The sequence below is a fragment of the Argopecten irradians genome, chromosome 14 (assembly GCF_041381155.1).
Source record: "Argopecten irradians isolate NY chromosome 14, Ai_NY, whole genome shotgun sequence".
Taxonomy (NCBI): domain Eukaryota; kingdom Metazoa; phylum Mollusca; class Bivalvia; order Pectinida; family Pectinidae; genus Argopecten; species Argopecten irradians.
Window position 1 is genome coordinate 982070 of NC_091147.1, and position 24238 is coordinate 1006307.

General features: G+C 37.3%; 1 protein-coding gene across 3 annotated transcripts in view; it reads left to right on the forward strand.

Moving 5' to 3' along the window:
* The window catches only part of LOC138306846 (inactive ubiquitin carboxyl-terminal hydrolase MINDY-4B-like), a 60484-nt gene that overhangs the window by 26700 nt on the left and 9546 nt on the right, over positions 1-24238 (forward strand). For 2 of the 3 annotated variants that reach the window (XM_069247345.1, XM_069247347.1), the window contains 8 exons: positions 2718-2812; positions 6444-6609; positions 7054-7119; positions 17453-17523; positions 17887-18049; positions 18946-19011; positions 21380-21466; positions 21761-21938. In XM_069247345.1, coding sequence (XP_069103446.1) covers positions 2718-2812; positions 6444-6609; positions 7054-7119; positions 17453-17523; positions 17887-18049; positions 18946-19011; positions 21380-21466; positions 21761-21938 — 892 coding nt within the window. The remainder of the gene's footprint in view (positions 1-2717; positions 2813-6443; positions 6610-7053; positions 7120-17452; positions 17524-17886; positions 18050-18945; positions 19012-21379; positions 21467-21760; positions 21939-24238) is intronic. The other variant, XM_069247346.1, reaches the window with a different exon arrangement.

Genomic DNA, 24238 nt, shown 5'->3' on the forward strand with positions numbered 1-24238 from the left:
TTAAGTCTAACCCTTCGTCCTCACACCTTGATGTTAAGTCTAACCCTTCGTCCTCACACCTTTATGTTAAGTCTAACCCTTCGTCCTCACACCTTGATGTTAAATCTAACCTTTAGTCATCACTCCTTTTGATGTTAAGTCTAACTCTTCGTCCTACTCACACCTTGATGTTAAGTCTAACCCTTCGTCCTCACACCTTGATGTTAAGTCTAACCCTTCGTCCTCACACCTTGATGTTAAGTCTAACCCTTCGTCCTCACACCTTGATGTTAAGTCTAACCCTTCGTCCTCACACCTTGATGTTAAGTCTAACCCTTCGTCCTCACACCTTGATGTTAAGTCTAACCCTTCGTCCTCACACCTTGATGTTAAGTCTAACCCTTCGTCCTCACACCTTGATGTTAAGTCTAACCCTTCGTCCTCACACCTTGATGTTAAGTCTAACCCTTCGTCCTCACACCTTGATGTTAAGTCTAACCCTTCGTCCTCACACCTTGATGTTAAGTCTAACCCTTCGTCCTCACACCTTGATGTTAAGTCTAACCCTTCGTCCTCACACCTTGATGTGTTAAGTCTAACCCTTCGTCCTCACACCTTGATGTTAAGTCTAACCCTTCGTCCTCACACCTTGATGTTAAGTCTAACCCTTCGTCCTCACACCTTGATGTTAAGTCTAACCTGAGTATACCTTCGTCCTCACACCTTGATGTTAAGTCTAACCCTTCGTCCTCACACCTTGATGTTAAGTCTAACCCTTCGTCCTCACACCTTGACGTTAAGTCTAACCCTTCGTCCTCACACCTTGACGTTAAGTCTAACCCTTCGTCCTCACACCTTGACGTTAAGTCTAACCCTTCATCCTCACACCTTGACGTTAAGTCTAACCCTTCGTCCTCACACCTTGATGTTAAGTCTAACCCTTCGTCCTCACACCTTGATGTTAAGTCTAACCTTTAGTCATCACACCTTGATGTTAAGTCTAACCTTTAGTCATCACACCTTGATGTTAAGTCTAACCCTTCGTCCTCACACCTTGATGTTAAGTCTTACCCTTCGTCCTCACACCTTGATGTTAAGTCTAACCCTTCGTCCTCACACCTTGATGTTAAGTCTAACCCTTCGTCCCTCACACCTTGGTGTTAAGTCTAACCCTTCGTCCTCACACCTTGATGTTAAGTCTAACTCTTCGTCCTCACACCTTGATGTTAAATCTAACCTTTAGTCCTCACACCTTGATGTTAAGTCTAACTCTTCGTCCTCACACCTTGATGTTAAGTCTAACCTTTAGTCATCACTCCTTGATGTTAAGTCTAACCCTTCGTCCTCACACCTTGATGTTAAGTCTAACCCTTCATCCTCACACCTTGATGTTAAGTCTAACCCTTCGTCCTCACACCTTGATGTTAAATCTAACCCTTCGTCCTCACACCTTGATGTTAAGTCTAACCCTTCGTCCTCACACCTTGATGTTAAGTCTAACCCTTCGTCCTCACACCTTGACGTTAAGTCTAACCCTTCGTCCTCACTCCTTGATGTTAAGTCTAACCCTTCGTCCTCACACCTTGATGTTAAGTCTAACCCTTCGTCCTCACACCTTGATGTTAAATCTAACCCTTCGTCCTCACACCTTGATGTTAAGTCTAACTCTTCGTCCTCACACCTTGATGTTAAGTCTAACCCTTCGTCCTCACACCTTGATGTTAAGTCTAACTCTTCGTCCTCACACCTTGATGTTAAGTCTAACCCTTCGTCCTCACACCTTGATGTTAAGTCTAACTCTTCGTCCTCACACCTTGATTTTAAGTCTAACTCTTCGTCCTCACACCTTGATGTTAAGTCTAACTCTTCGTCCTCACACCTTGACGTTACACTGGGAGTTAGTTAGTCTTACCCTTCGTCCTCACACCTTGATGTTAAGTCTAACCCTTCGTCCTCACACCTTGATGTTAAATCTAACCCTTCGTCCTCACACCTTGATGTTAAGTCTAACCCTTCGTCCTCACACCTTGATGTTAAGTCTAACCCTTAGCCTCACACCTTGATGTTAAGTCTAACCCTTAGCCTCACACCTTGATGTTAAGTCTAACCCTTCCTCCTCACACCTTGATGTTAAGTCTAACCCTTCGTCCTCACACCTTGATGTTAAGTCTAACTCTTCGTCCTCACACCTTGATGTTAAGTCTAACCCTTAGCCTCACACCTTGATGTTAAGTCTAACCCTTCGTCCTCACACCTTGATGTTAAGTGTAACCCTTCGTCCTCACACCTTGATGTTACATTGGGAGTTAGTTAGTCTAACCGTTCGTCCTCACACCTTGATGTTACATTGGGAGTTAGTTAGTCTAACCCTTTGTCCTCACACCTTGATGTTAAGTCTAACCCTTCGTCCTCACACCTTGATGTTAAGTCTAACCCTTCGTCCTCACACCTTGATGTTAAGTCTAACCCTTCGTCCTCACACCTTGATGTTAAGTCTAACCCTTCGTCCTCACACCTTGATGTTAAGTCTAACCCTTCGTCCTCACACCTTGATGTTAAGTCTAACTCTTTGTCCTCACACCTTGATGTTACATTGGGAGTTAGTTAGTCTAACCGTTCGTCCTCACACCTTGACGTTACATTGGGAGTTAGTTAGTCTAACCGTTCGTCCTCACACCTTGACGTTACATTGGGATTTAGTTAGTCTAACCCTTCATCCTCACACATTGACGTTACAGTGCGGTTCGCGGGGCCTCGTCCTAGCCATACAGGCCTACCTGTTAAAGAGTCTCATTTTTGATCGTCAGTTTGCTTCGCTTGCCCTTATACGAAGGTAAGTGTTGTGTGGACCATTGTTAGATACAGGGAATTTAAATTAAAAACAATTTTTATTTACTCAAATGAAGTTCATAAGAGTTATACTGCCGTCATATTACAGAGTTATCTGCCGTTGCAGGTAGATATACCGATTGTAACGTAATCAATCTGTGAGCGAAAAAGTATGATGTTACCTGAAAATTACAAAATGTATCAATCCATAGCTACCAGCAAGGGCATATAACTCTGTAAAATGCAAAAGCAGAATTGAAGTTCGAGATTGAATTAAGTTTGTAAGGTTCATACTTATAGTTTTATATTGAATTAAGATTCTAATTTTAGGTCATCTGACCCAAAGGGTCAGGATGACCTATTGTCATCATGCACCGTCCGTCGTCGTGCGCCGTCCGCCGTGCACCGTGCGTAAACTTTTCATTCAAACGATTTCTTCTCAATAACCAAAAGGCCCAGGGTACTGATATTTGGCCTGTAGCATGCTGGGACAAACGCCAACCAAGTTTGTTCAAATGAATGACCTTGACGTTCATTCAAGGTCACAGGGGTCAAAAAGGCTAAAATCTTTAAACGACTTCTTCTCAAGACCCAGAAGGCCCAGGGTACTGATATTTGGCCTGTATCATGCTGGGATAAAGGGCTACCAAGTTTGTTCAAATAAATTACTTTGACCTTCATTCAAAGTCAGAGGGGTCAAAAAGGCTAAAAATCCTTTAAACGACTTCTTGTGAATAACTAAGAGGCCTAGAGACCTGATATTGGGCCCGTAACATGCTTGGATGAAGGGCTATCAAGTTTGTTCAAATGAATGACCTTGATCTTCATTCAAGGTCACAGGGGTCAAAAAAGCTAAAATCTTTAAACAACTTCTTCTCAAGAACCAGTAGGCCCAGGGTACTGATATTGGGCATGTAGTATGCTGAGATGAAAGGCTACCAAGTTTGTTCAAATAAATGACCTTGACCTTTATTCAAGGTCACAGGGGTCAAATAGGCTAAAATCTTTAAAGGACTTCTTCTCAACAACAGAAAGGCCCAGGATATTCATATTGGGCCTGCAGCATGCTGGGATGAAGTGCTACAAAGTATATTAAAAGAAATGACCTTGACCTTCATTCAAGGTCACAGGGTCAAATAGGCTAAAAATCCTTTAATCGACTTCTTGTGAATAACTAAGAGGCCTAGAGACCTGATATTGGGCCTGTGACATGCTAGGATGAAGGGCTTGTTCAAATGAATGACCTTGATCTTCATTCAAGGTCACAGGGGTCAAAAAGGCTGAAATCTTTAAACGACTTCTTCTCAAGAACCAAAAGGCCCAGGATACTCATATTGGGCATGTAGCATGTTGGGATGAAGGGCTACCAAGTTTGTTCAAATGAATTACCTTTACCTTCATTCAAGGTCACAGTGGTCAAATAGGCTTAAATCTTTATACGACTTCTTCTCAAGAACCAAAAGGCTCAGTATACTCATATTGGGCTTGCAGCATGTTTGGATGAAGGGCTACCAAGTTTGATAAAATGAATGACCTTGACCTTCATTCAAGGTCACAGGGGTCGAATTGGCTAAAACATTTTAAGCGACTTCTTTAGAATAAGTAGGAGGTCTAGAGACCTGATATTTAGCCTTTGACATGCTGGAATGAAGGGCTACCAAGTTTGTTCAAATGAATGACCTTGATCTTCATTGAAGGTCACAGGAGTCAAATAGGCTTAAATCTTTAAACAACTTCTTCTCAAGAACCAAAAGGCCCAGGATACTTATATTGGGCCTGCAGCAGGCTGGGATGAAGGGCTACCAAGTTTGTTCAAATGAATGACCTTGGCCTTCATTCAAGGTCACAGGGTCAAAAAAGTAAAAATCTTTAAACGACTTCTTGAGAATAACTAGGAGGCCTAGAGACCTGATATTGGGCCTGTGACAAGCTGGGATGAAGGGCTACCAAGTTTGTTCAAAAGAATGACCTTGATCTTCATTCAAGGTCACAGAGGTCAAATATGCTAAAATCTTTAAACGACTACATGGTGTTGTGCTAATACAAAAGATGTAGTCAGATGACCGTTAAGGCTCTTGTTAGGTTCATACCTAAGTTCCATATTGAATGAAGCTTTTTAAGTTCATACTGTAGTTTGATATTGAATTAAGTTTCTAAGGTTCATACTAATAGTTCCATATTGAATTAAGTTTCTAAGGTTTATACTTATAGTTTGATATTGAATGAAGTTTCTTAAGCTCATACTTATTGTTCCGTATTGAATAAAGTTTCTAAAGTTCATACTGAAGTTCCATATTGAATGAAGTTTCTAAGGTTCATACTTTAGTTCCATATAGAATTGAGGTTGTAAGGTTTATATTTATAGATCCATATTGAATTAAGTTTCTAAAGTTCATACTAATAGTTCCATATTGAATTGGGTTTCTAAGGTTCGTACTTATAGTTTGATATCGAATTGAGTTTCTAAAGTTCATACTTATAGTTCGATATTGAATAAAGTTTCTTAAGCTCATACTTATTGTTCCGTATTGAATAAAGTTTCTAAAGTTCATACTTATAGTTCCATATTGAATAAAATTTCCAAGGTTCATACTTTAGTTCCATATTGAATAAAGATTAATTAAATGCTGTAAACCCAACTCTGTTGTGAAATTTGTAAATCATTTTGTATTTTATGTGAAGTTGTTAACAGTTGATGCAATATGTATGTTTAGAATGACATCATTATATTGTATATATGATAAAGATTGTTTATATAACCCAATTAACACTAACACACTAAAAGTTCTGTGGGAATTCACACAAACCTTAACAGCCATGTATCTATATATGGATGTAATGGTCATTAATACAGATGGAATGTTAGGTTTTCAATAAAGATCAAAGTTAGAGATAGCATGTACATGTAGAGATATGATAAGTATTTACATATTGGGTTGACGATCCATTTATTTGATGAAATGTACTAACGTCACGCTACAAGTATAATACAGTATATTTATATAGTATGGTATTTTTGGCACATATAAAAAAATTATGTTGCCATTATATTTATTTCATCAATGTGTTTGAGGATCATCGTAACTTATAGGGATTGGCTGTAAATGTTGGACGAACAACTATCAGGGTATACCTGTGATATCAAACTCATCAAATATTAAAATTTAATCACTGATGCCTCTCAAAATTGGTTTGATGTTTAGGATCTGTCTGTAGGCTATTTACCATTGATCTTTGATGATGATTCCACCTTGTAAAGACCTCTATAGAATTCTTTATTGGCCAGCTTGTAGTTAATGTACAGTATATCACATCTGTATTATGAAACAGTAAAACCAGAAATGAAAAATAAATGAAATAAAAAAATTCTCAAAGGTTATTAATCTGTACATGTAAAAAGTTGATATGATGAAGCTACATGCTGAAATGCTCAGATGGAAGTAAAAGTAAAACTTTTGAATTTGCAATTTCAAATATTTGAGTTGATGTAATCATGAATAGATTTCATTGCTATGAATTTTTGCAAAATGCATGAATGTTCCAGCGTATACATTGATGGCTCTAGAATACTTATAATGCACTTTGACACTATAAGCTCCGAACCTATCAGTAACACATCTCTGTTTCTTGTTTAGTGCTCTCCAGCCAAATGAGTTTGAGAGGAAGCGAGCACTGATATCAGCTTTGTGTCAAATTTTATGGAAAGTCGGCGATAATCGTCGCTGTTGTGTTTGTCTACAACAAGTTGATCGGTGCTACCCTAATGATTATCGTTGTCGTGACGACGGTATCACAGAAAAGGTATCAGCATTATACTTACTCAATATAATGTATTTTTTTTTGTTACAAATTATAATTTGAATTATCAAAACATTTGAGAAGTGACACATGATGTTATGTGTAGATAATGTATCTAATGTGAAATATAATTTTCAAATCTTTTCCCTGAGTTTCTGTTTTAGATAATTTTATTTAGATTTTGATAACTTTTAATTCTACATTTATGTATTCTGATAAAAGATTTAACAAAATCTGTTTTTTTTTCAATACCTGAGTATTTGTTAACAGAATGGCTTGGTGTAGTGTATACTGTATACATAAAGTGTTTGAAATAATTTACATCACGCTTGGATAAAATAATTTATATGACCCTTCAAAAATTTTGTGCCAATTGGTTTTTTTTTTAATAATTGAAAAAATTATCTGTAATGAGTAATGATTATATGTTATGATTTTATTTTTCAGATTGTATTATTTGAATTCAAAAACTACAAGGATTTGGAGATGTTTATGAATCGACATTGGACAGAGGTAAGCGCATTGTTGAGAGTAACAGTGAAGATTGTACTTTAAGGTATTCCTCTCATGATGCAAACAATAAAGGATCTGGATGTTTCTTGTTTAACACCTTCCTGTTCGGGTGTTTTTGATCTGCTAAATAAGTGAGATTAGCACTTTTTTGTATATCTTATATTCCAAACTTTGGCTGCATAGAACCATAAAGTGTTATACATCATTGATTAGTATATCACCTGGATTTCATTTTCCTAAGTATAGTTTTCACCTTTGACCTTTATGGTAGTAAAGGTCAAAGGTCAAAGATCACCAAAATCACCTTTTTATTGAAAAAAAAATCACCATTTTGCTTTTATGGATCATTTAACGGACGGAACAACAACACAAACTGTAAATTTGAAGATTCAATGTAAACTACAGATAATTCTGAAGATAATCCTATGAGATAGCCCATTAATTACGATCAACACAATTTTGGCAAAGAGATTATCTGTGTGACCTTTGAAGAAAATAGCAGCTAAAATGACAATTTTGGGAGCAAAATAATGTATTGATTAAGTAAGTAGTTACACATAACATAGTAAAACATTGAATTGATAAAGATATGAGTTACCTACGATAATTGAAAATTCAAAGTAGTATAAAGATTAAAATACATGTATATAATAGTAATATTATTATATATATGTACATCGGCAAGACACAAGGGAGGTAATTCATATTCTTGCACACTACTCATTGTTTTGGAGGAAACGTTTGCATTTACTCCCAATTTGTCATGAACTTGGAACATGAAAGATGGTGTAACATCTTCGTCGTAAGACTTTGTTTCCATTCATATTACAGAGATGACATGTTTATTTTTACAAGTCGACATAAAATGTATATAGTATGTACATGTATATATTAAAACGGGAGATTACTTTTGGTATTAATTGAGAAGCAGAAGCAATAAAAGTTTTGTTGTAAGAACATTTTAATCCCGTGGGAACGTTGGAGATCTATGGTTACGATCAATTGTTATGTATATGTTTGCATGAGTATACACTTCAACATATATCATAAAATAAGCATTGTCAAAGCATTGCTTAATAGTATGTAGGCTTAACTCATACATGCTACTAGAGTGGATCAAGGAATGACGGTATTTACTCGGTTTTTTTTAGCCCACATCTGATGATATTGAAATAGCCTTTCGTCCGTGGTCCGTCCGTCCTTCCTTCCGTCCGTCCGTCCGTCAGTTAACAATTCTTGTTACCGCTATTTCTCAGAAAGATCTAAGGGATCTTCTTTTCAAATTTCATATGTAGGTTTCCCTAGGGCCCTAGCTGTGCATATTGCATTTTGGGACCGAACGGTCAACAAGATGGCCAACCGGCAGCCATCTTGGATTTTGATATCGAAAAGCAGCGAAAAGATCCCTCTGCCATATGTCGGACATAGACCATTTTTTGTGGGCGGCACGATCTCTTTAGGATCTCTTGTTTCTTTGTGGGAAAGGAAAACACGTGATTAAACTGTACCGACATTCTGATAACCAGTACCTACATATGTATATCGTTAGTTGACATCTTTGTGACCGACAGGTTTCTTATTATTGTGGTAAGAGCGAGATAATGCACGACCAGAACCGTTTCAAACCCAGGACCATACGAACTCTTGCCGGATGCTCTACTAATTGAGCTGCTTGGTTGTCGGCTATCGATCCGATCCAGAACCGTTACATTAGTATTATCCCCTTCCTTTTCACTCATCGCCCCTCAAAGATTCAACACACTAACCGGGTTTTTTTATGTTCGCCTTTTTAGATTCCGATACACTCCAAACACTATCCTGATGCTTTACCAATTCAATTGAGCTATATATATATATATATATTCCAAACAGATAAGCCGAAGCTCAGGATAATAGAAACCCGGAGCAAAAGGAAAAAAACAAAATTACTCTTGTGTTATAGATTAAGAGGGAAAACATCCTTTTTATGCCATGATATATATATGATAAGCAACTAAGTCAGGTTCTGATTTTCTGTACATGTATGTGACACTTGATTATATGACTCAAATTCAATTCAAACCACTACATTTACGAATTAATATCAATCAAGTGTTGTATTTATCTAGATCCTAGAGAAAACCGTATGTTTTAGAAAATAGCCGCTGCCCTTTGGCCAGTTCCTTAGAGCTGTGTAACCATTTATAATTACATGTACACATTAAACATTAAATCGTTTTATTTACTGTTAACTGTTTTCATATGGATGTTGTCGATCAATTGTGAGAAGGATTGTTGTAAATTATATTCATAAATATAAACCAAATTCTTATATTTCATTACAGGCTGTTATTCCAAAAATGATTTGTAATCTGTTTTCTTTTTTAAACAAATTATGTAGCAGAGTCATTCATGATATGTCTTCCCTCGACATCCCTTCAGTTTTCATTTGGTTGTGTAAAATAGTGGAAATGACATATCTGACTTGTAATCAGTATGACTTAATTATATGTTTATGGAGTTATGAACCACAAGACTTCGATATAATCTATATTTTACATATGAACCACAAGACCACAGGGACCTGGCACGAACATTTTTAACCAACAGTATACATATATATATTATAGATACTGTAATATGTATATACTGTTGGTTAAACATTTTCGTGCCACGTCCCTGTGCACAAGACTACTCGTATATATAATCTACATTTTTTTCAAATCCAATAACTTTCAATTTTCCAATAATATTACAATATAAATAATATCTAATTTATATTGAAAACAGTTTATATGTCAAAATGGGATTATAGGCACTGATTCTGATACTAGAGTCAACATTTTAATGCAAACAAATTAAGAGAGCATTATAATGCATATACACATACTTATAATGCACCGGTCGTCACTCACAAAAAAAGGCGATTTGATTTTACCGACCAAAACGTGTATTACAAATAGTTGGTATGTCAATCTATTACGAATAGTTCTATATTCATCCTATCCTAAGTCTATTTCAAAACGGATCCAGAGCCCCTGTTAATTTGTGCACGAGATCTACATGTACATGTACATGTACGTACAATAGAACTATGCCTATCACGACTTACCCGTCTCAACTACGTACATGTACACTGTACACGTATTACCTACGTGTGCTGCACATGTACCTGCTACTAATCCCGTTATTTCACACATTTAAGTAAACAAGTTGAAATCTATCCGTTTCATAAAATGTTTGATGATTGAACTGGTTTCAACGACGTCTAAACCTAACATTAATTGCAAATGCTTCAAAAATTGATGAGATGTTAATTATAATGCATCGTTTCTATGGACGCTCAAGGGACAATACTCTATATTAATTTTTTTCTATACATGTACACAATTTGAAGTACTTTCACAGATGCTTTAGCTTAAGGATTTTTTTCAGTGGTAATAATTACCTATGATTCCATCAAAGAGGAGTTTCCGAGGCCGCAACGTTGACTGTCAGAGGTCAGAATCACCGTAATCTCGCATTTAGCATCCCATAATATGAAGGCAATGATATTTTCAGATCTCACACTAGCAAATTACATAGAGTATTTTGAGTAGTTTCGTTAAATTCTATATCTGTAATCTTCAGCAGCATTATATATATTTATTTGATTTTGATAGACAATCACCGGATGTGCTTCTCCAGGATCATGATCATAACGTAACGATAAACGTAAATGAAACGTAACGTCATAATGTTACACATTTGTGAGTAACGTCGCGAATTTTCGTTTGAGTAGGGTAAAGTAAAATAGCGATAATTTCGTTTCAAGAAAACCAATTTTCAAATCTAAAGCTGATTTGTAAAGGATTTTATCTGTGGCATTAACACACTGTATTTTCATAAAGTTATAATCTTAACTGATATATATTTTCCAGCTCTGAATACATAAAAATGCTAATTTTTAACGAAAATCATCGCATATGTTTTTCATTTGAGAAAATTTTCTTTAAAATAATAAAATAAAGACATATGAATAACACCTTTTTCTTGCTTGCAATCTAAGCTTTTCAGTTATGTATGTCATTTCAACACTGCAATATTTCATATTTACTTTCCGAGCGGTTTATTCACGAATAACGTTGGCAAATTTAATGGCATTTTCGGCACTTTTTAACGGACGTTTTTTTGACGGAAACTTACAGCGGACTAATTCATTCTAGCAAACCAACTTGTGAAATTTATATGAACAAAAAATAGAGAAATCACTGATTCCGTTGATATAAATATTTAGTTTCTACGAGGAATATAAAGGTTAATCTGACGCCTTCGAACTTGGTAGATGACGTTATCAAAGTCATATCGGTACAAATGTACCGATGCGAACGGGAAGGTGTTAAGATAAATTTTATATTTAAAACAAAAATAAAATAAATCAAAGATGGTAATACTGTATTGGCCATAATTAGGTTTAACATTGTGACAAAGGGGGGGGAGCGGCTTGGGGGAGCGCTTATTTGGGAACCACAATGTAAACTTTTTTACCGTATTGTAACTTGTCTATTACAGTTCCAGAGAGAGGGTAACAACGGTTGTATTATGTACCATATTGTAACTTGTGTATTACAGTTCCAGAGAGAGGGTAACAGTGGTTGTATCGTGTACCGTATTGTAACTTGTCTATTACAGTTCCAGAGAAAGGGTAACAACGGTTGTATCATGTACCGTATTTTAACTTGTCTCTTACAGTTCCAGAGAGATGGTAACAACGGTTGTATCATGTACCGTATTGTAACTTGTCTATTACAGTTCCAGAGAGAGGGTAACAACGGTTGTATCATGTACCGTATTGTAACTTGTCTATTACAGTTCCAGAGAGAGGTCGTAGAAACGGTTGTATCATGTACTGTATTGTAACTTGTCTCTTACAGTTCCAGAGAGAGGGTAACAACGGTTGTATCATGTACCGTATTGTAACTTGTCTCTTACAGTTCCAGAGAGAGGGTAACAATGGTTGTATCATGTACTGTATTGTAACTTGTCTATTACAGGTCCTGTGAGAGGGTAACAATGGTTGTATTATGTACCGTATTGTAACTTGTCTATTACAGTTCCTGTGAAAGGGTAACAACGGTTGTATCATGTACCATATTGTAACTTGTCTCTTACAGTTCCAGAGAGAGGGTAACAATGGTTGTATCATGTACCGTATTGTAACTTGTGTATTACAGTTCCAGAGAGAGGGTAACAACGGTTGTATCATGTACCGTATTGTAACTTGTGTATTACAGTTCCAGAGAGAGGGTAACAACGGTTGTATCTTGTACTGTAGTAACTTGTCTATTACAGTTCCTGTGAGAGGGTAACAACGGTTGTATCATGTACCGTATTGTAACTTGTCTATTACAGTTCCAGAGAGAGGGTAACAATAGTTGTATCATGTACTGTAGTAACTTGTCTATTACAGTTCCGGAGAGAGGGTAACAACGGTTGTATCATGTACCGTATTGTAACTTGTGTATTACAGTTCCAGAGAGAGGGTAACAACGGTTGTATCATGTACCGTATTGTAACTTGTCTATTACAGTTCATGTGAGAGGGTAACAACGGTTGTATCTTGTACTGTATTGTAACTTGTCTATTACAGTTCCAGAGAGAGGGTAACAACGGTTGTATCATGTACCGTATTGTAACTTGTCTATTACAGTTCATGTGAGAGGGTAACAACGGTTGTATCTTGTACTGTATTGTAACTTGTCTATTACAGTTCATGTGAGAGGGTAACAACGGTTGTATCATGTACCGTATTGTAACTTGTCTATTACAGTTCATGTGAGAGGGTAACAACGGTTGTATTATGTACCGTATTGTAACTTGTCTATTACAGTTCATGTGAGAGGGTAACAACGGTTGTATCATGTACCGTATTGTAACTTGTCTATTACAGTTCCAGAGAGAGGGTAACAATGGTTGTATCATGTACTGTATTGTAACTTGTTCTCTTACAGTTCCAGAGAGAGGGTAACAACGGTTGTATCATGTACCATATTGTAACTTGTCTCTTACAGTTCCAGAGAGAGGGTAACAATGGTTGTATCATGTACCGTATTGTAACTTGTCTCTTACAGTTCCAGAGAGAGGGTAACAATGGTTGTATCTTGTACCGTATTGTAACTTGTCTCTTACAGTTCCAGAGAGAGGGTAACAATGGTTGTATCATGTACCGTATTGTTACTTGTCTCTTACAGTTCCAGAGAGAGGGTAACAATGGTTGTATCATGTACCGTATTGTAACTTGTCTCTTACAGTTCCAGAGAGAGGGTAACAATGGTTGTATCATGTACCGTATTGTAACTTGTGTATTACAGTTCCAGAGAGAGGGTAACAACGGTTGTATCATGTACCGTATTGTAACTTGTATATTACAGTTCCAGAGAGAGGGTAACAACGGTTGTATCTTGTACTGTAGTAACTTGTCTATTACAGTTCCTGTGAGAGGGTAACAACGGTTGTATCATGTACCGTATTGTAACTTGTCTATTACAGTTCCAGAGAGAGGGTAACAATAGTTGTATCATGTACTGTAGTAACTTGTCTATTACAGTTCCGGAGAGAGGGTAACAACGGTTGTATCATGTACCGTATTGTAACTTGTGTATTACAGTTCCAGAGAGAGGGTAACAACGGTTGTATCATGTACCGTATTGTAACTTGTCTATTACAGTTCATGTGAGAGGGTAACAACGGTTGTATCTTGTACTGTATTGTAACTTGTCTATTACAGTTCCAGAGAGAGGGTAACAACGGTTGTATCATGTACCGTATTGTAACTTGTCTATTACAGTTCATGTGAGAGGGTAACAACGGTTGTATCTTGTACTGTATTGTAACTTGTCTATTACAGTTCATGTGAGAGGGTAACAACGGTTGTATCATGTACCGTATTGTAACTTGTCTATTACAGTTCCAGAGAGAGGGTAACAACGGTTGTATTATGTACCGTATTGTAACTTGTCTATTACAGTTCATGTGAGAGGGTAACAACGGTTGTATCATGTACCGTATTGTAACTTGTCTATTACAGTTCCAGAGAGAGGGTAACAATGGTTGTATCATGTACTGTATTGTAACTTGTCTCTTACAGTTCCAGAGAGAGGGTAACAATGGTTGTATCATGTACCGTATTGTAACTTGTCTCTTACAGTTCCAGAGAGAGGTCGTAGCAATGGTTGTATTATGTACCGTATTGTAACTTGTCTATTACAGTTCCAGAGAGAGGGTAACAACGGTTGTATCATGTATGGTTTTGTAACTTATCTAGTACAGTTCCAGAGAGAGGGTAACAACGGTTGTATCATGTACCGTATTGTAACTTGTGTATTACAGTTCCAGAGAGAGGGTAACAACGGTTGTATCATGTACCGTATTGTAACTTGTGTATTACAGTTCCAGAGAGAGGGTAACAACGGTTGTATCATGTACCGTATTGTTACTTGTCTATTACAGTTCATGTGAGAGGGTAACAACGGTTGTATCTTGTACTGTATTGTAACTTGTCTATTACAGTTCCAGAGAGAGGGTAACAACGGTTGTATCATGTACCGTATTGTAACTTGTCTATTACAGTTCATGTGAGAGGGTAACAACGGTTGTATCTTGTACTGTATTGTAACTTGTCTATTACAGTTCATGTGAGAGGGTAACAACGGTTGTATTATGTACCGTATTGTAACTTGTCTATTACAGTTCATGTGAGAGGGTAACAATGGTTGTATCATGTACCGTATTGTAACTTGTCTATTACAGTTCCAGAGAGAGGGTAACAATGGTTGTATCATGTACTGTATTGTAACTTGTCTCTTACAGTTCCAGAGAGAGGGTAACAACGGTTGTATCATGTACCATATTGTAACTTGTCTCTTACAGTTCCAGAGAGAGGGTAACAATGGTTGTATCATGTACCGTATTGTAACTTGTGTATTACAGTTCCAGAGAGAGGGTAACAACGGTTGTATCATGTACCGTATTGTAACTTGTCTATTACAGTTCATGTGAGAGGGTAACAACGGTTGTATCTTGTACTGTATTGTAACTTGTCTATTACAGTTCATGTGAGAGGGTAACAACGGTTGTATTATGTACCGTATTGTAACTTGTCTATTACAGTTCCAGAGAGAGGGTAACAATGGTTGTATCATGTACTGTATTGTAACTTGTCTCTTACAGTTCCAGAGAGAGGGTAACAATGGTTGTATCATGTACTGTATTGTAACTTGTCTCTTACAGTTCCAGAGAGAGGGTAACAACGGTTGTATCATGTACCATATTGTAACTTGTCTCTTACAGTTCCAGAGAGAGGGTAACAATGGTTGTATCATGTACCGTATTGTAACTTGTGTATTACAGTTCCAGAGAGGGTAACAACGGTGTATCTTGTACGTATTGTAACTTGTCTCTTACAGTTCCAGAGAGAGGGTAACAATGGTTGTATCATATACCGTATTGTAACTTGTCTCTTACAGTTCCAGAGAGAGGGTAACAATGGTTGTATCATATACCGTATTGTAACTTGTCTCTTACAGTTCCAGAGAGAGGGTGGTAACAACGGTTGTATCATGTACCGTATTGTAACTGTGTATTACAGTTCCAGAGAGAGGGTAACATGGTTCCAGACTTGTCTATTACGTTCCTGTGAGAGGGTAACAACGGTTGTATCATGTACCTTATTGTAACTTGTCTATTACAGTTCCAGAGAGAGGGTAACAATAGTTGTATCATGTACTGTAGTAACTTGTCTATTACAGTTCCGGAGAGAGGGTAACAACGGTTGTATCATGTACCTTATTGTAACTTGTGTATTACAGTTCCAGAGAGAGGGTAACAACGGTTGTATCATGTACGTATTGTAACTTGTCTATTACAGTTCATGGAGAGAGGGTAACATTGTTACGGTTGTATCATGTACCGTATTGTAACTTGTCTATTACAGTTCCAGAGAGAGGGTAACAATGGTTGTATCATGTACTGTATTGTAACTTGTCTCTTACAGTTCCAGTGAGAGGGTAACAATGGTTGTATCATGTACCGTATTGTAACTTGTCTATTACAGTTCCAGAGAGAGGGTAACAACGGTTGTATCATGTACCGTATTGTAACTTGTCTATTACAGTTCATGTGAGAGGGTAACAACGGTTGTATCTTGTACTGTATTGTAACTTGTCTATTACAGTTCATGTGAGAGGGTAACAACGGTTGTATCATGTACCGTATTGTAACTTGTCTATTAAAGTTCCAGAGAGAAGGTAACAACGGTTGTATTATGTACCGTATTGTAACTTGTCTATTACAGTTCATGTGAGAGGGTAACAACGGTTGTATCATGTACCGTATTGTAACTTGTCTATTACAGTTCCAGAGAGAGGGTAACAATGGTTGTATCATGTACTGTATTGTAACTTGTCTCTTACAGTTCCAGAGAGAGGGTAACAACGGTTGTATCATGTACCGTATTGTAACTTGTCTATTACAGTTCCAGAGAGAGGGTAACAACGGTTGTATCATGTACTGTAGTAACTTGTCTATTACAGTTCCGGAGAGAGGGTAACAACGGTTGTATCATGTACCGTATTGTAACTTGTGTATTACAGTTCCAGAGAGAGGGTAACAACGGTTGTATCATGTACCGTATTGTAACTTGTCTATTACAGTTCATGTGAGAGGGTAACATTGTTACGGTTGTATCTTGTACTGTATTGTAACTTGTCTATTACAGTTCATGTGAGAGGGTAACAACGGTTGTATCATGTACCGTATTGTAACTTGTCTATTACAGTTCCAGAGAGAGGGTAACAACGGTTGTATCATGTACTGTATTGTATTTTGTCTATTACAGTTCCAGTGGGAGGGTAACAATGGTTGTATCGTGTACCGTATTGTAACTTGTCTATTACAGTTCCAGTGGGAGGGTAACAACGGTTGTATCTTGTACCGTATTGTAACTTGTCTATTACAGTTCCAGTGGGAGGGTAACAATGGTTGTATCATGTACCGTATTGTAACTTGTCTATTACAGTTCCAGTGGGAGGGTAACAACGGTTGTATCATGTACCGTATTGTAACTTGTCTATTACAGTTCCAGAGAGAGGGTAACAACGGTTGTATCATGTACCGTATTGTAACTTGTCTCTTACAGTTCCAGAGAGAGGGTAACAACGGTTGTATCATGTACCGTATTGTAACTTGTCTATTACAGTTCCAGAGAGAGGGTAACAACGGTTGTATCATGTATGGTTTTGTAACTTATCTATTACAGTTCCAGAGAGAGGGTAACAATGGTTGTATCATGTACTGTATTGTAACTTGTCTATTACAGTTCCAGAGAGAGGGTAACAACGGTTGTATCATGTACCTCTACAGCATTATACTCTCAAGGACCACAGAGAAGTAAGTATACACAATTTCATTTTTAGCTGATCACCTGGTATGAAGAACCAAGGTGAGCTTATGTGAACCTGCAGAGTTTGTCATACGTCCATCTGTCGACAATCGACTTCTTCTTTATAATCGCTGCTTGAAATTTAACAAAATTTGACCGATAGCATTCTAATGGAGTACTGACTGAAAATTGTACAAATAGTCAGCTTGACCCCCTGGGGGCCAGAGGGACAGGCCAAAAGGGGAATTAATTTGGCTATTTCACAACTTCATTGAAACTAAGCATGGGATATCTCATATTGAGCGGGGCCAAAAGAGTACCAGTAATAAATTGGTGTCTATAGAAACAGAAGTTTCCTTGAAATGTTTCAGGATCTATGACGACATGCAGATGGAAGAAGATGATAGACAGAGGAAGTTACTGACAGACAATGAAGAGTGTAGCATGGCATTCCTCAATTTACTGATGACGGGGACGGCCACACCTTACCTCCATAACAACAACCTCATCTACAGCGAGGACGCCAAACTTCTCGTACGTTCTCATCCTTGATTATAACTGCACTAAAATGTCGCATGCCTTTTATAGTATATAAAATACTAGTGTTATTCAGTTTCCTGGATAATAATAATACGACACGATACAAACTGGTGACTGTATTAAATTAATGTTAGTTACTGTGAACCATGTATGAAGTTTTCTTGTAATCGAATATAATGAACATGTAGGTCTTATTTGTGCTTTACAAATAATGGACTGTCAGAAAACTCTATTACTATTATGTGTCAGTTTTACCAATACATGTATTTCAGATTAAGGTTGATATCAACCAACAAGAGTTATGGCCCCTCTTCCTGAAATTTATTCATCTTATTTTGTGTGCATATATTCTAATTTATGTACTTGATTATTTGGTCTTTTCAACCATAAATTTGGTAAATAAACATCTTACCATTTACTGTATTTATGTTGCTATAGTTACCCCAAACTTTCACTGACATTAAATATCCTGACTTTGCATGTATCAGGATTTTGTACAACTGCATGTTACACTTTATCCTACCTACGACATGAAATTCCAATCCTGCATGATATCAGCACAAAGCCATTTTTACCTAAAAATATTGTTGATTTTTTCAGGAACTTAAGGCTTTATGCTACTTTTATTTTCTAATATAATAAACTTTACAGCTGTATCAGTTGTATTTTTACAAACAATCGGTTATTTCATGTGCTACTGGTAATCAGATTGGTATATTAATCTGATTATTGTTGTTATTAAAGGGGAGTTAACTCTTATACAAAATGAACATAAGATTTGGTATCATGCAGCCTTAACTTGTTAGTGTTGTTGTGAAAGAAAGCCTTCAGATGTATCTTGGTTAAAATGAGGTATATAGAGATTATCTCCAGTTAACTATGTAAAACAGGATGAGTCGCCTATAAATGCTCGTGACCAACGTAACCCTACCCCAGACCAAGAGAATGAAGAGCACGTAAGTCTGATGTATTACAGATATAACAGGCACGATATTGAGGTACAATTCAAACTGGTAAATATCAGGAATCATATGTAGCGTATGTTACAGAAGTATCTGGTCTGGGAGTCTTGGTATTGACTGATGTACATATTATTTAGTAAGCAGAAATCTTGTCTTTTCTGAAATGTATGAATTTACACTTGCAAATGTATGACATCACAATCAATACCTATCCACAAGGGTAGATAACTCTGTTATAAGCAAATGCAGAATAGTATGTATACTAGTTTACTTATTCAAACAAATTTGTAAACAACTGAAAAGAAAAGAGACAATATGAGGGCCTGTTATCTTTGTTTTACTCAATGTCAGTTTCTGACCTGCTAATTAATATATAACTGTGCTATCTAAAGCTTTACTAACATATGCATTCATAGCTAAATATAATAGTGTGTAGCCCTGACTAAGCTAAATACTACTAACTCCCCTCTTGTGTGCCAGACATGATTAATCTCCAACAATCCACATGTTTCCTTTAGTTTGCATCTGTCCAACTTCTATCACTCTTAAAAATCAAAGGATAACATTCAAGTACATTATTCTCCACAAATTTAATGAATATATTGTAAACCAATTTAAGATATTTTAAATACATGTACCTGGTAATTAAATTATGTATCAACAAACAGACATTGTCATATCGTAACTTGGAATAGGTGAATAGGTTTTACTGATTGGCTGTGAAAGGATTGTAAAATCCTACTTTTTAATTATTAACGTACAGTACATGTACATCCCTTCACGTTTTAAGTAAATGCAGGCATCTGTAAGCAATTTAAAGTAATTTGAGAAATCTTATTCAGCAAAAAAAAAAAAAATTAAGAAGGTACATGTATCGGACTTATATTGAAGGAATATGTTTTTCGAATTCTTGAAATATATTTAGGTATCAGACTGGCTGTATTGTAAAATCTAACTTTATAATGATGATATGGACACTATATAGAAACATGTGTGTTGGTGGCTAGCAATTGTACTTTCATGTTTTAATCTGTATTTATGTACAATATTAGCTTATTGCCTTGAATTGTCATCAACATTCTACAAACTGTTTTTGTTTTCATTTAGATTAAGTATATCCCTTGTAGATTTGGCTTCCATGTAACCTACTTTAAAACTTTACTTTATCTATGTACATATATAAGGATGGGAATCGTTCTGAGCTAGTTTATATTGAGTTAATCTGATTTACTAAATCTATTGCTAATTGGCGGCTATTATAGTTTTCTGTTTTTATTATATAACTATATTGGGTCAGGATGCCTTTCTGTATATAATGTGTTTTACTTATGCTACGTAACTAGATAGGTTGAGGCAAAGTACATCTGTGACTTGTGTGATTGGTAGAATGGAGAAAATAATAGCCATGTAAAGCAAACATGATTTCTATCAAAAACGTTTGAAAATTATATATTGTTATCATAAATTATGTATATAAATATGTATAAATATTATTTTTTTCAAATCGCCTTTCGTCAGTGTTCCGTTGTCCCTTGTCCGTCGTCCGTAGGTATACAAAGCTTGTAACTGCTATTTCTTGAGAAGTACTGCATGGATATTTTTCAAATTTTACATGCATGATTCCCTTGGTCCCTTGGAGTGTCGTGCTGATATTCAGACTGATCGGAAAAAAAAATATGGCTTCCTGGCAGCCATCTTTGATTTTGGCAGTTGATGTTTGCTACTGCTATTTCTCAGAAAGTAATGAAGGGATCCATTTAAAATGTAGGTTTCCCTTAGGCCCCAATTGTGCATATGCCTTTTGGGATTGATCGTTCAAGAATACAGCCGACCGGCCGCTATCTTGGATTTTAGTATTTGAAGTTTGTTACCGCTATTTCTGAGAAATTACTGAAGGAACTTGTCTTAAATATCATCTGTAGGTTCCACTTGGGTTCTAGTTGTGCATATTGTATTTTTGGAGACATTGTTCTTCAATATGGCCGACTGGCCGCCATTTTTGATTTTGATAGTAAGTTTGAAAAGCAGAGAAAAGATCCCTCTTTCAATGGTCAGACATAGATCATTCTTTGGTGGGCGCCAAGATCCCTCTGGGAATTCTTGTAACTTCAGCATTGTCAATATAAAACTCAACAGAAAAGTGTAAAAAGCTTTAAGCAGAAACAAACCTAAAGTGATACCTTGAAATCTCGATAATAAGCCTGAATCAAAAATAGGCCGGGAAAGTAAGCCTGGGATTACTTACCAAAAAGAATATAAGTTGCATCTATGTATAAAGATTTTAGGGTATATTGATAGACAGTAAATGGGTACAGATATATATTTAGGATGTTGTTGATATCAGTGTTGTGTTTGTTTACAGGCCAAACCCAGGAAAGGAATACAGGTGAGGAGTACAATAGGCTTCCTACACTACGACAAGACAGAACACCAGGACAATAGGACGGAGGTTAGTGGGATATCGGCAATTATTTCTCTACTTGTTTATCAAGATTTTTACACTAAGTTGGTATGATCCCTGTATTTGATGTAAATGGGGACAGCATGTTGAAATCTTCAAAGGGAACAGCTCCAAAATCTGCCGCTGTATTTTATGTTAATTATAGATAAGAAGCATGTTTAAAGCCCTAAATTTACCTCTAAGGCTAACTAGCTCCAAATTCTTCCCTTCAAAGCATGCGTGAAACCCCAAAGTGACCATCATGGCTAACCAGACTACCTCTCTATTTTATGTTAATTATAGGTTGGAAGCATGCTTAAAACCCCCAAGTTACCATTATGGCTGACCAATACGAATGGTCAGATTGGCCTCCTGTTCAGTAACAAGATAGACCTGGTATCTGACTGGAGGGTGGAGAACCGCTTCTCACTGCACTACTACACAGGCTTAGCCACTCACAGACCCTGTATATTAGACATTGGTAAGTACAATGTATCACACAGAACCACTTCTCACTACACAGACTTAGCCTCCCACAGACCCTGTATATTAGACATTGGTAAGTACAATGTATCACACAGAACCACCTCTCACTACACAGACTTAGCCTCCCACAGACCCTGTATATTAGACATTGGTAAGTACAATGTATCACACAGAACCACTTCTCACTACACAGACTTAGCCACTCACAGACCCTGTATATTAGACGTTGGTAAGTACAATGTATCACACAGAACCACCTCTCACTACACAGACTTAGCCACTCACAGACCCTGTATATTAGACATTGGTAAGTACAATGTATCACACAAAACCACTTCTCACTACACAGACTTAGCCTCCCACAGACCCTGTATATTAGACATTGGTAAGTACAATGTATCACACAGAACCACTTCTCACTACACAGACTTAGCCTCCCACAGACCCTGTATATTAGACATTGGTAAGTACAATGTATCACACAGAACCACTTCTCACTACACAGACTTAGCCTCCCACAGACCCTGTATATTAGACATTGGTAAGTACAATGTATCACACAGAACCACCTCTCACTACACAAACTTAGCCTCCCACAGACCCTGTATATTAGACATTGGTAAGTACAATGTATCACACAGAACCACTTCTCACTACACAGACTTAGCCTCCCACAGACCCTGTATATTAGACATTGGTAAGTACAATGTATCACACAGAACCACTTCTCACTACACAGACTTAGCCTCCCACAGACCCTGTATATTAGACGTTGGTAAGTACAATGTATCACACAGGACCACCTCTCACTACACAGGCTTAGCCTCCCACAGACCCTGTATATTAGACATTGGTAAGTACAATGTATCACACAGGACCACTTCTCACTACACAGACTTAGCCTCCCACAGACCCTGTATATTAGACATTGGTAAGAACAATGTATCACCCAAAACTACTTCTTACTACACAGACTTAGCCTCCCACAGACCCTGTATATTAGACATTGGTAAGTACAATGTATCACACAGAACCACTTCTCACTACACAGACTTAGCCTCCCACAGACCCTGTATATTAGACATTGGTAAGTACAATGTATCACACAAAACCACTTCTTACTACACAGACTTAGTCACTCACAGACCCTGTATATAAGACGTTGGTAAGTACAATGTATCACACAGAACCACTTCTCACTACACAGGCTTAGCCTCCCACAGACCCTTTATATTAGACGTTGGTAAGTACAATGTATCACACAGAACCACTTCTCACTACACAGACTTAGCCTCCCACAGACCCTGTATATTAGACATTGGTAAGTACAATGTATCACACAGAACCACTTCTCACTACACAGACTTAGCCTCCCACAGATCAGAACCACCTCTCACTACACAGACTTAGCCTCCCACAGACCCTGTATATTAGACATTGGTAAGTACAATGTATCACACAGAACCACTTCTCACTACACAGACTTAGCCTCCCACAGACCCTGTATATTAGACATTGGTAAGTACAATGTATCACACAGAACCACTTCTCACTACACAGACTTAGCCTCCCACAGATCAGAACCACCTCTCACTACACAGACTTAGCCTCCCACAGACCCTGTATATTAGACATTGGTAAGTACAATGTATCACACAGAACCACTTCTCACTACACAGACTTAGCCTCCCACAGATCAGAACCACCTCTCACTACACAGACTTAGCCTCCCACAGACCCTGTATATTAGACATTGGTAAGTACAATGTATCACACAGAACCACTTCTCACTACACAGACTTAGCCTCCCACAGATCAGAACCACCTCTCACTACACAGACTTAGCCTCCCACAGACCCTGTATATTAGACGTTGGTAAGTACAATGTATCACACAAAACCACTTCTCACTACACAGACTTAGCCTCCCACAGACCCTGTATATTAGACATTGGTAAGTACAATGTATCACACAGAACCACCTCTCACTACACAGACTTAGCCTACCACAGACCCTGTATATTAGACATTGGTAAGTACAATGTATCACACAGAACCACTTCTCACTACACAGACTTAGCCTCCCACAGATCAGAACCACCTCTCACTACACAGACTTAGCCTCCCACAGACCCTGTATATTAGACATTGGTAAGTACAATGTATCACACAGAACCACTTCTCACTACACAGACTTAGCCTCCCACAGACCCTTTATATTAGACATTGGTAAGTACAATGTATCACACAGAACCACTTCTCACTACACAGACTTAGCCTCCCACAGATCAGAACC